The 15,851-nt window shown below is 43.9% G+C and overlaps 1 protein-coding gene across 4 annotated transcripts in view; it reads right to left on the bottom strand.

The window, feature by feature from the left end:
* Positions 1 to 15,851, bottom strand: part of kat6a (K(lysine) acetyltransferase 6A) — a 39,217-nt gene that overhangs the window by 15,145 nt on the left and 8,221 nt on the right. For all 4 annotated transcript variants that reach the window (XM_053228874.1, XM_053228871.1, XM_053228872.1 and 1 more), the window contains exons 3-7: positions 6,138 to 6,246; positions 5,232 to 5,347; positions 3,655 to 3,736; positions 2,609 to 2,723; positions 814 to 1,181 (exon numbers count right to left, since the gene is read on the bottom strand). In XM_053228874.1, the coding sequence (XP_053084849.1) occupies positions 814 to 1,181; positions 2,609 to 2,723; positions 3,655 to 3,736; positions 5,232 to 5,347; positions 6,138 to 6,246 (790 nt within the window). The remainder of the gene's footprint in view (positions 1 to 813; positions 1,182 to 2,608; positions 2,724 to 3,654; positions 3,737 to 5,231; positions 5,348 to 6,137; positions 6,247 to 15,851) is intronic.

Here is a 15,851-nt window from a genome sequence, read left to right as displayed (position 1 = left end):
CGTGCGCCCGAAGTGATCGATCACGTAGTGTACAGTCGAGACACTCATGGCCTAGTATGTAAGGAATAAAACACTCTGTGTGGTGCTGTTATAGGAAATCAATCAACAACAGGGTGGTGTGATGAAGCAGAGTTACTGTCACCATCACGAAGGTTATCATCATTTTCCTCCACCAGCACGTCCCGAAAAGGACGTCTTATACCACAGCAACTTGCCAATTACAATTATTTATTTATTACAGAAAGACAAGTCGTACTTTTTTTTTTATCCGTTTATAGTTATATTTAGAGTTGTAGAACGTCCCATGAAACAATTAGTTCCTGTTTTCACTTGGGTTATAGCAGCTATAAACAGTCTTTCCCTCACAAGCCTCTCTTTTTACTCTCTCTCTTGAAGTTAATAATGTAAAAATGAAACGCGGGTTATCGCGTAACCGAAGACGTTTGTCCTGAAAACGTCGGAAAAATTAAAGTTACAGCTTTAACTCTGAATGTTACAAAGCGCTGACACTTGGAGAATCCTGATATCTATAAAAATAGATAAATGTCTACTTACGGAAAACTTCACTTACTGTAGAAACGCTAACGTATTAGAATAAGCGCATTAATATAAACCTGTGATGTGCAGCTGCGCTACTGTCGGAGCTGCTGTTATAGAAAATTAATCAACACCTTCTGACCAATCAGAATCCGAGAGCGCTATGATGTGGTACGATTGTAATTCGTTAATACTAAAGGATAAAAATGTCTGCTGTGTTGTTCTGTGTTTGATATCGCGGTGTTAAACGTGTTGTCGGTTTTTCGGCGTGCTCACCCCCTGCGCGCTGGTGCGTGTCTGATTTCCGGCCGCTCTTCTTGCGGATGCGGTGTTGCTGTGCGTAGTCGAGCGACTCGGTGCGGGATTTGCGTCCGTCCGGCGACGGAGTGAAGAACTTGCTCAGGGCGTCGATCAGCCCTTTGGTCTTCCTGTTGAAGCGCGCCGCTCCCTGACACTCGTCCTCCTCATCCCGCCGCGAGAACAGCAGCCGGTCGTCGCCAGGGTAACCATCACCCAGGTAACCGTCGCATGATGAACTCGAGGACGAGTGAGGGGAGGCGGAGCCTCGCGAGTGACTCGCTCCGGCGCCTCGCCGCTGTCGGCCACGCCCACTCCCTCGAAGTTTCTTAAAGGGGCGACCCGGCCTACAGGCACACAGAAGAACTCGCAGTTAATAATTTTATTACGATCGTAACAATTCACTAAATTAATAAGATTTTCACGCATTCAGGTCTCTGTTTCGTCTGATAGCTTCACTAATATACGCAGATTTATTTCAACTGGTGTTGATAAAATTGAGAAATGAAAGCGCTGGTTTTCTCCTCACACTGAACACCAGAAAGTCAAGGTCATGTTTTAGAGAAACATTCCTAAACTATTACACAAGAGGCTTTGAGTAAGTAATTAAATTATATTTATCAGATATAAAATTTCTAATTTTAATAAGACTCAGAGCCTCACTGCAATTTAAACAAGTAAAATAAATAAATAAAAGTAGTTGAAAAATAAATATGTAATATATAAAATAAAATAGATACATCTGGAACAAACAAATTTAAGATAATAAAGATTTTAATTAGAATGTAAACAAACAAATAAAAATGTAACAATAATCAAATCAATAAAAATAGGACAAAATCTAATTTGATAATCAGACCAACAAACAAAATATGAACAAATGTAAACAAACGTAATTTTATACGCAAACTGAGAAGGCGTTTGGAATTTCAACAAATAAAATTTGTGATGAACAAAAGTTCAAATAATAAACAAAAAAAAAAAATGTAATAAATAAACATGTAACAAACAAACAAACCTAATTCGATAAACACTGAGCAGATGATTGGAATGTAATTAATTAAATAAATAACTTTCAAATAAATAAATGTTTATTTAAATAAATAACTGTGTAACAAAAAAAATCCATGGTGGAAGGAGGAGGGAGGAGCTTTAAAAAATAAAATAAAATAAAACAAACACAAATACGCCCTAAGGGTGAATATTTTGTTCATTAAATGTAGGAATATTTATCATGTACACATTCAGAACTAGAACAATCGCGTACGTTCTGCGTGTTTGTGTTTTTACGTGATGACGACATTTTCTAAGGCACATGGCATCTGTTTATATTAAAAAAAAAAAAAAAACAATAAAAAAAAAAGGCTTCTGTGTGGAAATGAAACTTGGCATCGTTATTTAAGGATTTTATGATTAACGGGTTGATTGTGTGAGCAGGATTTTAAAGCAGAGATAAAAACTACAACACAATAAGATGCTGAACTGCTGAAACATCCCAAACTTTGTTAGATAGATAGTTAGATGGATAGATAGTCAGATGGATAGATAGTCAGATGGACAGATAGTCAGATGGACAGATAGTCAGATGGACAGATAGTTAGATGGACAGATAGTCAGATGGACAGATAGTCAGATGGATAGATAGTTAGATGGACAGATAGATGGATAGATAGTCAGATGGACAGATAGTCAGATGGACAGATAGTCAGATGGACAGATAGTCAGATGGACAGAGAGTGAGTAAACATGGAACGAGAGCGAGACATGAAGTTACCTGCCCTTCTGTCGACTCAGGGGCGCGTTGTACCGCCGCTTGATTTGTGCTGCTTTTTCGTGTAAGACGTTTCGCCCCTTTTTCCTCGGCCTGCAGATCTGACAGATCCACATACCTGCGCAGGAGAAACAGGAATAAGAATTTATGCATGATGTGGAGATGATGAAGCACAAATGTGAAGGTGGATGACAACTAAAAAGGTAGAAATATATATTTATGTGCAGTATATACAGGGAGAGACAGGAACTTTGTGCGTGTGTGTGTGAGAAGAGAGAGAGCGCAAGAGCGAGAGAGAGTGTGTGTGTGTGTGTGTGTGTGTGGTGTGTGTGTGAGAGAGAGAGAGAGACAGAGAGCGAGCGCAAGAGCGAGAGAGAGTGCATGTGCGTGTGAGAGTGTGAGAGAGAGAGAGAGAGAGAGAGAGAGAGAGAGAGCGCGTGTGTGCGTGTGGGTGAGAGAGTGAGAGTGTGTATGAGTGAGTGAGACAGAGAGACGGAGAGAGAGAGAGAGAGAGAGAGAGAGCGTGTGTGTGAGAGAGAGAGAGAGAGAGAGAGAGTGAGAGCGTGTGTGCGTCTGTGTGAGAGAGTGAGAGTGTGTATGAGTGAGTGAGACAGAGACAGAGAGAGAGAGAGAGTGAGAGTGTGTGAGAGAGAGAGTGAGAGAGAGGAGAGAGAGAGTGAGTGTGAGTGTGAGAGAGAGAGAGGAGAGAGAGAGAGAGAGAGAGAGAGTGAGTGAGTGAGAGAGGAGAGAGAGTGTGTGTGTGAGAGAGAGAGAGAGAGAGAGAGAGAGAGAGAGAGAGAGAGAGAGAGAGAGTATGAGACAGAGAGAGAGAGAGAGAGAGAGAGTGAGAGAGAGAGTGAGAGAGAGAGGAGAGAGAGAGAGAGAGAGAGAGAGAGTATGAGACAGAGAGAGAGAGAGAGAGAGAGGAGAGAGAGAGAGAGAGTATGAGACAGAGAGAGAGAGAGAGAGAGAGAGAGAGAGAGAGGAGAGAGAGTATGAGACAGAGAGAGAGAGAGAGAGAGAGAGAGAGAGAGAGAGAGAGTGTATACCTTTCGGCATTCGTGTCAGTGGAGGGTCACAACACTCCATGTGGAAACCTCGATCGCAGGAGTCACACAGCAACAGATTTTCCTGCACACACACACACACACACACACACACACACACACACACACACACACACTTCACTTTCTATTGCCACCTTCTGTATTTTCCACCCTGCTATAAATCGATAAATAACTAAAAAATCACCACTGTTAAATGTTTAACAGCCTCAGAAATGCACAAACACTCCAGTTACTGCAAGACACTTTTACTTCTGCTAAATAAACTCAAATTTTATTTTTACTGACTACAAAAAAATTTAACAAGGAACCTGATGGGAAATAAAAACACACACACACACACACACACACCCCGAGCTCCAACCTGATTGCTACCTGATGATCACTGAATACATGGTAGCGAAATCAATCACACACACACCAAAGGCGTGTCTTTCAATCGAGAAAATCATGTCAAGGCTGAAAGATTACTCATGTCAAATGTACGGAAGGGGGCGGGGCTTCCAGGTGTCAGTTAATAATCTGAGAGTTCAAAACACCTACGCGACGGTCGATCTTTATTTTTATTAGAGGAAAAAAAGGCGACTCTAGGCGTATTTTTGAACGATAACTCATAGCAGTGAACTCTGATGTTAAAGGTGCACTAGGTAAGATTAGTCTTTTTTTTTCCCCCCCTAAGATTGTTGTCTAACAGTTCAACATTTCGACATTTAAATGATGTTCATGAAGCTCCGCCCCCAGGATCTAGAGTAGCTATGTGTCTATAAAATGATTAAAAGGAGTCAGTTTATCCAAACACATTTCCTCTGCAATGTAACTTTTTTTTTAAATCATATTCTACATATCTTCCAGGTTATTTGAACAAGTAAGTAAGTAAATAAAAACAATTGATTACTGCACCTTTAAAATGCAAAGCGTTTAAGCTTGCCAGATCTGCATCACTACATCTACAATCAGCGTGTATATAAATCAGTAAGTAAATACATCTCCGTATTCGATTTCTGCTGCTACGAATATTTATTATATACTGTATTTGATCTTTATACTCTCTACCCGGCTGCTACGCCTTATGTTTACATTTACAGCAACTTATAGGGTTATTCTTTTGCACTAGTGTCACCTGATTCACTTTCTACTCAACATTCGTCATTCCGCTGCACTTCAATTAACTTCACACCTGATCTAATCTATTATTTTTGTATATATACACACTGTATAGGTATAAATTTATTTTATTTTCTTCTTGAGAGCAATTGTAACATGGCAAAGCAATTTCCCCCTGGGATTAATAAAGTTCTTTGAATCTTGAATCTTTGTATTAGAACTGTATCTTACTGTGCCTATTGTCTTGTTTTTGCTAGTTCTGCACACTCTTGTGCCGTCTGCACACGTTTGCACATGCACTTTATGCAAATACATGTAGTCTCCTGTAGGTCTGTGTTTGTTTTACGTAGCAGCTTGGTCCTGGAGGAACGTTGTTTCGTTTCACTGTGTACTAACTAGCTGTAGATGGTTGAAATGACAATAAAAGCCACTTGACTTGACTTGAAATTAATAGGTACCGCGTTTTTGCCCTGGTCCTGGCAGCTGCTGCAGGTTTTACACTCGATGCACTGCCACCACAGAGCTTTAACTCGGGCCGTCAGCTCCGGGGAGAACTTCAGACAGGACGGATGACCTGAGGAGGAGAAACGACACAAACGCACAGCGTCAAACCGGTAAAACAGACTAAAAACTGTCACGCCTAACATTCCTGAAGTCCACGACTCTCATTAGTGAACTTCTCTATAAGGCCACAACTCCAATACCTGCTGTGTTAAATATTCTGGTTTACACCACAGTGCTCTGGAATTCTCAATTCTGATTGGCCAGAAGTTGTTGATTATTTATCTACAACAGCAGCTCTGCCAATAGTGCTTCTGATACGTTATCGTTTCTATAGTAACAGCTCATTCACAGGGACGTTTACATATGGAGCATTCCATATAAACAGGTTTTTAAAAAGTATAATGGTTGATGTGGTGAAGTTTTCTCTAAAGAAACGTTTATTATTTAACATTTATGGAAGGAGTCTCCAGTTTCAGAGCTTCATAGCAGTCAGAGGTAAACGTTTCCAGACGAGTTTATGCGTTGCTGGTGCGTTTTTTTGACTCAAATGACTGTTTATGGCTGCAATAAGGCAAATAAGAACAAGAACTAACTTGTTTGGCGGATGTTCCACAAAGTTCAACATAACTATAAATGGATAAAAAGTACCACGTGTCGTTCTTTAATGGATAAACTGTAATCGTCGAAAAACTTCCGTGGTACAAGGGGAGTAAAACACTTCAAGAGATGCTTATAGGAAAATAATCGGCTTTGAGGTGGAGTCAGTAACACCGCTTCAGGAGATTAATTATTTTCCGATTACAGCACGACATGGAATGTTTTACTCCTTGCGTTGTCGGAAGATTTTCCGATTAACTCACCGCTGTTTCCGCAGTCGGCGCAGGAGATGAGCTCCTCCGGCTCTTTGACCCGATTCTGCTCCTTGGTCCCCAAACAGAAGCTGCAGATGGGGATGGGCTCGGCCACGGGCTGAGAGAGAGAGAGAGAGAGCAAGAGAGAAAGGAAAAATGGCAAGACAGAGAGCAAGAGACAGAAAGACAGAGCGAGAGAGAGGCAGAAAGAGAGAGACAGAGGAAGGGAGAGAGAGAGACAGAGAGAGACAGAAAGACAGAGAGAGAGAGACAGAGAGAGAAAGAGAGAGAGACAGAGAGAAAGAGACAGAAAGACAGAGAGAGAGAGACAGAAAGACAGAGAGAGAGAGACAAAGACAGAGAGAGAGAGACAAAGACAGAGAGAGAGAGACAAAGACAGAGAGAGACAGACAGAAAGACAGAGAGAGACAGAAGAAAGAGAGAGAGAGACAGAGAGAGACAGAAGAGAGAGAGACAGAGAGAGACAGAAGAGAGAGAGACAGAGAGAGACAGAAGAAAGAGAGAGAGAGACAGAAGAGAAAGACAGAAGAGAGAGAGAGAGACAGAGAGAGACAGAAGAAAGAGAGAGAGAGAGACACAGAGAGACAGACAGAAAGACAGAGAGAGAGAGAGAGAGAGAGACAGACAGAAAGACAGAGAGAGAGAGAGAGAGAGAGAGAGAGAGAGACAGAAAGACAGAGAGAGAGAGAGAGAGAGAGAGAGAGAGACAGAAAGACAGAGAGAGAGACAGACAGAAGAAAGAGAGAGAGAGAGACAGAAGAAAGAGAGAGAGAGAGACAGACAGAAAGACAGAGAGAGAGTGTCAGTGAACACACTTGTTGTTGGATATAAACACACAGCAGTGAGTCAGTAGATGTGTAAAGATGAGTTAAGTATCTACACTGACGGATTAAACACCGTTAACTGGATTAATGACCGTGTTAATGAGCTCCAGGACTTGACCTGCAGATGTTGTGCTTTTCTTACTGTATTTCCTCCACAGAGTTTTCAGACTGATAGTATTCTTAGTCTGTGACCTAATGAACCAGTATCAGGACGTATTTATCGATAGAGACCTAAAAGCACTTCTGTAAGTCGCTCTGCATAAGGACGTCTGCCAAATGCCATAAATGTAAATGTGTTACGGCGCCTTTTCTCCGAAATTATAAACACTGAATTTATATACTTCAATTCAGAACAAACTCTAGCAAATCAGTTATCAAACTTCTGAGCTCCTCACCTCCACTCATTCTACAGGAAAATGCCTTGTTTGGGGAAACAATTAAAATTTAAATATTGATCTATATGCCTTGACTTCACTTCAACTTCGATTCAGTTCATTTCAAACAACGACTGATCCAATTCGATGCGATTTGATTCACGCCTAATGTGACTCAGTTCAGCTCAATTTCAGAAGGCCGTGCTGTCTGGGTGGGAGGAGCTTACTCTCTCTCCTCTGTCAATCACAGTGACACTAGCCAATCACGGGTTCATGATCTGTGAGCTCATGTATGTATAAGAGGGCAGACAGCGCTTTCTGAGGAGCGTGTCACGCCACCCTGCGACGCAGCAGATTAGAAAAGATACGGCTGGCTGGCTTCACGTGCCTCGGAAGAAGCTTGTGTGGGAATTTGCCAAGAACAAATGAAGGAGAAACGGGGAGAAAAAGAGCAGCACAGTATTTATAACAGCACTGAGTCAATAAACACACTGTAGTTTCCAGTCCACCTTAAATCTGGGCCAATTCAGACATCGTGCTTCTCAGTAACATCATCCGTACACACAGGTCGGAGAAACAGCAGAGCAAGTCGAAGATCAACTTTAGCATTAACGTCGTAGCTACATTAGCCTCATAGCTCCAGGGCAAAACCGAAAGTGTAAACTTCAGACACTGAAGACGTCGAGTCGAGCATTTATTTACAGCTTCAGAAACAAGATGCTGCTTTTAGCTCGGAAAAAAGAGCGATGTTTTAATGTATTAATGGCTCAATATTTCACCATTTGCACCATTCAGAATGGACACACACACACACACACACATACACACACACACACCAGTGCTTTCTCGTCTAAAAGCAAACACAAAGATCTGTCTTAGAGACATCAATCCCATCAATCTGTACAGTCCAGTTCATAAAGTTTCAACTCAAGTGAAGGAAGAAAAAGAAATGAAAAATTTAAAAAAAACGAAACGAGAAAAGGATATGAAATTATTGAAAGAAAAAAATTGAAATGGGAAAAAAAAAAAGGAAATGAAATTAAAATAAAATCAGGCCAGACAGACAAATGAACGTGAAATGAGAAAACAAGACAAATGAAAAGAAAACAAAGTAAAATAAATGTAAAAAATATATATAAAATTAAAAGAGAAAGGAAATAGAAATAAAAAAAAAAAATGAAAAGAACAAGAAAGATGGAGACATTTCTTCAACTACAAAGCTTTTTAAAAATAATAAATAGCCGAACATTTAGACGGCATTAGAGCATTTTAGATAGTAGTGGCACGTGTCTACTGCAGTGTGTGTGTGTGTGTGTGTGTGTGTGTGTGTGGTAACTAACACAGACTGCATGTGGTGAAGAAAGCGTGCTATTTTTAGTCCACTGCAACAGGAAGTGGTGTGTGTGTGTGTGTGTGTGTGTGTGTGTGTTGTAGCGCACAGCAGCCAATCAGAGCGTCTCTCTGGGCCGTTTCCAGCCTCAGACTCTGTTCTTCCTCACAGCACTGATATTTTATCACAGTGATGAGTTTATCATCCGAGAGGAGACCTCACCTGTCACCTGCGCTCCTCACGGGCTTTCAATAAACACAGGATATGTGAATTGTGTGTGTGTGTGTGTGTGTGTGTGTGTGTGTGTGTGTGTGTGTGAGAGAGAGAGATCAGTGACAGAAATTGTCCGCAGTGATGAAGAACTTCAATCCTTGTATAAATAAGGCATAAAACACTCATTGTGTCATGCTGTTACAGGAAAATAATCAGCGACAGGGGGGGTGTGTGATGCGTCCGGAAGCGGACTCATTGTTTCCGCCCCGAAGTTGATTATTTTCCTGACACCTCAACATATTTTTTTTTATCCGTTTATAGTTACATTTAATGTTGCAAAAACGCCCGCAAGACTAGTTAGCTCCCATTCTCACTTACGTTATAGCAGCTATAAACAGTTTGAGTAAAAGAGGCGTGGCCACTAACACTCTCAGGAGGGAAAAAAAAAAAAAGAGGCGTGGCCTCTAACAGTCACAGAGGAAGGGGCGTGGCCTCTGCATCTGTCAGGACTAGTAAGTAAAAAAAAAAAAAAAGGCGTGGCGTAAAAAAATACCTAATCTGGACAAGCGTATTAGGGCACAATACTGAGGTGTGTTCGAACCATTACTGTCATTAATACATTATACAGAAGTCCTGAGAGTAGTGTGTGTGTGGTGTGTGTGTGTGTGTGTGTGTGTGTGTGTGTGTGTGTGTGTGTGTGTGTTCCTGCTTGGCTACATACAGCAGTGAATAACAAGCAGGTCTGGACAAGAAAAGACAAAAGAGAGGTTGCGTGTGTGAGTCAGATCATTGGACAGAGGAGAGCGAGTGTGTGTAAGAACGGCAGGTGTGTGTGTGTGTGTGTGTGTGTGTGTGTGCGCACGCGGTGAACAGGTCCAGGCAGGGAAGAGACAGGCCACAGAGAGTGTGATTTATCGGGTTCATTTCTCTCCGAGTCTGACTTTCTGCGCGCGCACACACACACACACACACACACACACACACACACACACACACCAGAGAGACCACCACCTCAAGGAAGAAGAGGAAATTGGGGAAAGGAAGGAAAAGAAGAGAAGCAACACAATCGGCTAACAATAAACACACGATACTCACAGAGTCATACTTGTGTTTAAGATCAATGGGTCAAACTCTCAAACACACACACACCACACACACACACACACACACACACACACACACACAGTCTAATAGCAACCTACAAAAAGCAAGACGGAGACAGAGAGAGAGAGACAGAGGGAAAGAGAGGGACAGAGAGAAAGCAAGAAAAGAAAAGAGAGAGAGAGAGAGAGAGAGAGAGAGAGAGAATTGTCCTTGGCTCGTCTCCAGTCAAGGTCTCTCATTAACATGTCAAACTCATCACTTCTCTCTTCTCCTCCATCTCTCTATTTTCACCCATCGCTCTTTACACCACATACGGCAGCTACGCAGCAGCGGCGCTTTCAACACACACTCGTTTAATCAACGTAGCCTTTACACACACACACACACACACACACACCACACACGTTTTCACATTTTCCACTCTTTCTTTATTCACCTGCTGCTATAAACACTACAAAATCTTCACACTACTTTACTTACACTACATCATTCTTTACTTTAGACTGCAGCGCTACTGAATTCTGGATTCTGATTGGTCAGAAGGCGTTGATTAATTTTCTCTAACGGCAGCTCTGACAGTAGTGTAGGTTTATATTAATGCACCCGTTCTAATACTTTATGGTTTGGTTATTTTGCAATGAATGTGTATAGAGCCAAAAAAGAAACAACATGTGAGCGCGAGTAAGAGACAGAGAGAGACAGAGAGAGAGAGGGAGAGGGAGAGAGACAGAGAGGGAGAGGGAGAGAGACAGAGAGAGAGAGAGACAGGGAGAGAGACAGAGAGAGAGAGGGAGAGATAGAGAGAGAGACAGAGAGAGAGAGAGAGAGAGAGAGAGAGAGAGAGAGGGAGAGGGAGAGACAGAGAGGGAGAGAGACAGAGAGAGAGAGGGAGAGGGAGAGAGACAGAGAGAGAGAGAGAGAGAGAGAGACAGAGAGAGAGGGGAGAGGGAGAGAGAGAGAGAGAGAGAGGGAGAGGGAGAGGGAGAGGGAGAGAGAGAGAGACAGAGAGAGAGAGAGAGAGAGGGAGAGAGGACAGAGAGAGAGAGAGAGAGGGAGAGAGACAGAGAGACAGAGAGAGAGAGAGAGACAGAGAGAGAGGGAGAGGGGAGAGAGAGAGAGAGGGAGAGGGAGAGGGAGAGGGAGAGGGAGAGGGAGAGAGAGACAGAGAGAGAGAGAGAGAGAGGGAGAGAGACAGAGAGAGATAAGTGGGACACGCCGCATTACACATTCGCAATTTGTCGAAGGATTCGGTTGTACAGCGACCGTTAGACATTTATCCGCTTTTGGACTACAGAGCATAACTTACACGGCTATCAAGAGGTAATGAACCTCTGTGTGTGTGTGTGTGTGTGTGTGTGTGTGTGTACGTGTGATAGTCAGATCATGCGTTCAGCTGCCATCCTCAAATCTATCATGCTGGGTTCACGCAGAGGTCTGCACAGTGTGAGGACGTGCTACAGGCTCAGGCTGTGTGTCAACAACATAGCGATAATCAAGGGTGCCAATACTAATGACGCTCTCTCTGTCTCTCCCTCCAAGTCTTCATATCCCTCTGTCTCCATCTCTCTCCCTCTATATCTATCTCTCCACATCCCTGTCTCCCTCTCTCCTCCATCCCTCTGTCTCCATCTCTCTCCCTCTATATCTATCTCTCCACATCCCTGTCTCCCTCTCTCCTCCATCCCTCTGTCTCCATCTCTCTCCCTCTATATCTATCTCTCCATATCCCTGTCTCCCTCTCTCCTCCACCTCTCTCCATCTCCCTCTATCTCCCTCATTCCTCCACCTCTCTGTCTCTCCATCTCCCTCTCTCCTCCATCTCCCTCTCTCCTCCATCTCCCTCTCTCCTCCATCTCCCTCTGTCTCTCCATCTCCCTCTATCTCCCTCTCTCCATCTCCCTCTATCTCCCTCTCTCCATCTCCCTCTATCTCCCTCTCTCCTCCATCTCCCTCTCTCCTCCATCTCCCTCTCTCCTCCATCTCCCTCTCTCTCTCTCCATCTCCCTCTCTCTCTCTCCTCCACCTCTCTCCATCTCCCTCTATCTCCCTCTCTCCATCTCCCTCTATCTCCCTCTCTCCATCTCCCTCTATCTCCCTCTCTCCATCTCCCTCTCTCCATCTCCCTCTCTCCATCTCCCTCTCTCCATCTCCCTCTATCTCCCTCTCTCCATCTCCCTCTCTCCATCTCCCTCTCTCCATCTCCCTCTATCTCCCTCTCTCCTCCATCTCCCTCTCTGTCTCTCCATCTCCCTGTCTCCCTCTCTCCTCCACCTCTCTCCATCTCCCTCTATCTCCCTCTCTCCTCCATCTCCCTCTCTGTCTCTCCATCTCCCTCTATCTCCCTCTCTCCTCCATCTCCCTCTATCTCCCTCATTCCTCCATCTCCCAGTTTTCATATCCCTGTCTCCCTCTCTCCTCTCTCTCTCTCTCTATCCATGTCCCTGTCTCCCTCTCTCTATCCATGTCCCTGTCTCCCTCTCTCTATCCATCTCTCTCTGTCTCCATCTCCCTCTCTCCTCCATCTCTCTCTCTCTCTCTCTCTCCTCCATGTCCCCGTCTCCCTCTCTCCTCCATGTCCCCGTCTCCCTCTCTCCTCCATCTCTCTGTCTCCCTCTCTCCTCCATCTCTCTGTCTCCCTCTCTCCTCCATCTCTCTGTCTCCCTCTCTCCTCCATCTCTCTCTCTCCATATCCGTCTCCATCTCTCCCTCTCTGTCTCCATCTCCATGTCTTCCTCTCTCTCCCCCTCTATCTCCATATTCCTGTCTCCCTCTCTCCTCCCTCTCTCCTCCATCTCTGTCTCCCTCTCTCCTCCATCTCTGTCTCCCTCTCTCCTCCATCTCTGTCTCCCTCTCTCCTCCATCTCTGTCTCCCTCTCTGTCTCCCTCTCTCTCCATATCCCTGTCTCCCTCTCTCTCCATATCCCTGTCTCCCTCTCTGTCTCCATCTCTCCCTCTCTGTCTCCATCTCTCCCTCTCTGTCTCCATCTCTCCCTCTCTGTCTCCATCTCTCCCTCCATCTCTCCCTCCATCTCTCCCTCTCTGTCTCCATCTCCATGTCTTCCTCTCTCTCCCCCTCTATCTCCATATTCCTGTCCCCCTCTCTCCTCCATCTCTCTGTCTCCCTCTCTCCCCATCTCACAAGCCAAACACAGTGAAATAAAACATGTTGATTATAAATTTGATGTGATTTTAGATTTGTTTTATATCGTTTGATCAGTAAATTGTAGATTAGGAATTATATCAGAAATTTATCTGGACGTTATGTAGGGAGTTAATCTAACAGCAGTGCTGATGAAGCCGTGGCGTTGTTACGTAACGTGGTGCTGTGATAATTTATAGTCAGGACTTTCTCACGTCCGGAGATTGACCCGAACGCCGGCAGCTGTGAGGGGTGACACCGAGGTTACGGATGACTATTACTGCCAGCGCCACGCTCTTAACCTGACACACACACACACGGCATCATCTTAATGTGTCACACACACACACACACACACACACACACACACACACACCAAAAAAAAAAAAAAAAAAAACAGCTATGAGATTTTCTATATGTGTATCCATGACCTCCGTTTGACTCGCAACCCCCTCCTCTGCCCTGGCAGTGACCCCCATATGAGAGACAGAGCGTGCGTGCGTGCGCGCGCGCGTGTGTGTGTGTGTGTGTGTGTGTGTGTGTGTGTGTGTGTGTGTATGTGAGAGAGAGAGAGAGAGAGAGAGAGACTGGGGAATCAGAATTGAATAGGGAGGTATAATAGAATAATTCAGCACTGAGTACACAAATCCCTCGATACTATGGGACAGAAGCGGTGTTTATCCATTTATTCTGTTTATACAGTGTGCTTCTGTAGATAAAACCCACACACACACACACACACACACACACACACACACACACAGAGTATATCTAGACGCTACATAGAAAATAAATAAATAAATAAATAATGCTTACATAGCCACTAGATGTCGGCTGCTAGTAAACACTGCATGCAGACTACAGGATTCTGCGATTTTAAATATAACTGAAACGAATCATACTGAACCTGAACCAAACTGAATCATACTGGGCCTGAATCGAGTCATATCGCCGCTGAACTGAATCATATTGGGCCTGAATCGAGTCATATCAGGCCTGAATCGAGTCATATCACTGCTGACCTGAATCATATTGGGCCTGAATCGAGTCATATCACAGCTGAACTGAATCGAGTCATATCGCCGCTGAACTGAATCATATTGGGCCTGAATCGAGTCATATCACCGCTGAACTGAATCATATTGGGCCTGAATTGAGTCATATCACCGCTGAACTGAATCATATTGGGCCTGAATCGAGTCATATCAGGCCTGAATCGAGTCATATCACTGCTGACCTGAATCATATTGGGCCTGAATCGAGTCATATCACAGCTGAACTGAATCGAGTCATATCGCCGCTGAACTGAATCATATTGGGCCTGAATCGAGTCATGCTGCCGCTGAATTGAATCATATCGGGCCTGAATCGAGTCATATCACCGCTGAACTGAATCATATTGGGCCTGAATCGAGTCGTATCGCCGCTGAACCGAATCATATTGGGCCTGAATTGAGTCATATCACCGTTGAACTGAATCATATTGGGCCTGAATCGAGTCGTATCGCAGCTGAACCGAATCACACTGGGCCTGAATCGAGTCGTATCGCCGCTGAACTGAATCACACTGGGCCCAATATGATTCAGTTCAGCGGCGATATGACTCGATTCAGGCCCGATATGACTCGATTCAGGCCCAATATGATTCAGTTCAGCGGCAGTATGAGTCGATTCAGGCCCAATATGATTCAGTTCAGCGGTGATATGACTTGATTCAGGCCCAGTATGATTCAGTTTGGTTCAGGTTCGGTATGATTCGTTTCAGTTATATTTAAAATCGCAGAATCCTGTAGTCTGCATGCAGTGTTTACTAGCAACCGACTCGAGTCGAGTCATATCGCCGCCGAACTGAATCATATTGGGCCTGAATCGAGTCATGTCACTGCTGAACTGAATCATATTGGGCCTGAATCGAGTCATTTCGCCGCTGAACTGAATCATATTGGACCGGAACAGAGTCATATCAGTGCTGAACTGAATCACACTGGGCCTGAACCAAATCAATTCTTATCAATGCAGATCAGATTCACAACTGAACTGTTCTGTATCGTATCGTATGCTACAAATCAAGATATGTACTGTACCGTCTGAATCCCTATCGCGTAGCGTCCGCTCGGGATTATTTTACAGCTTTTATACCGAGGGGACACTTTCAAAATCGTAGTATCACCAAGACCATAATGCAAACACGCAGGTTCACGGCGTGACATCAGCGTTTTAAAAATGTTTTTTTCGTCCACGTGAAAAAGTTGTAGTAAAATTTCTCCAAATATAATTTTCAAACATATCGGTATACGCGCGGACGAGGCTTTTTTTTTTACCATCTGCATTCGCTGTTGTTAGATAATTCAGCGTTAAAGACAATGCTGATGGTGTACGAAAGCAACCGATTCCTCGGTGTTTGATTTAAGAACTGGAGCAGTGACTGGTTTCTGTACCGGTGGAACAAATTTGCATGTCAGAGCTCACATACTGTGAACTTTTTACGAGTGAATAGAAAATGAAAACAAGATGCAAAAGGAGGTGAACCGAGTCGTTTGCAGGTGAATGGAACTAAATGGTCGCTTAACCGTGGACTTTTAAACCATTAGGGCCGAGTGTTACAACCGAAACTAAAAGCTCAAACACAACCCTTATCGTTTCAGTGACCTGGACATCCCATAATGATCACTTCACACGTCTCTGTCAACATAGCAAGTGATAACTGGAGGAAAAAAA

Source organism: Pangasianodon hypophthalmus, chromosome 24, assembly GCF_027358585.1.
Source record: "Pangasianodon hypophthalmus isolate fPanHyp1 chromosome 24, fPanHyp1.pri, whole genome shotgun sequence".
In the NCBI taxonomy this organism is placed as follows: Eukaryota; Metazoa; Chordata; class Actinopteri; order Siluriformes; family Pangasiidae; genus Pangasianodon; species Pangasianodon hypophthalmus.
This window is presented reverse-complemented; position numbering and strand designations above follow the sequence as displayed.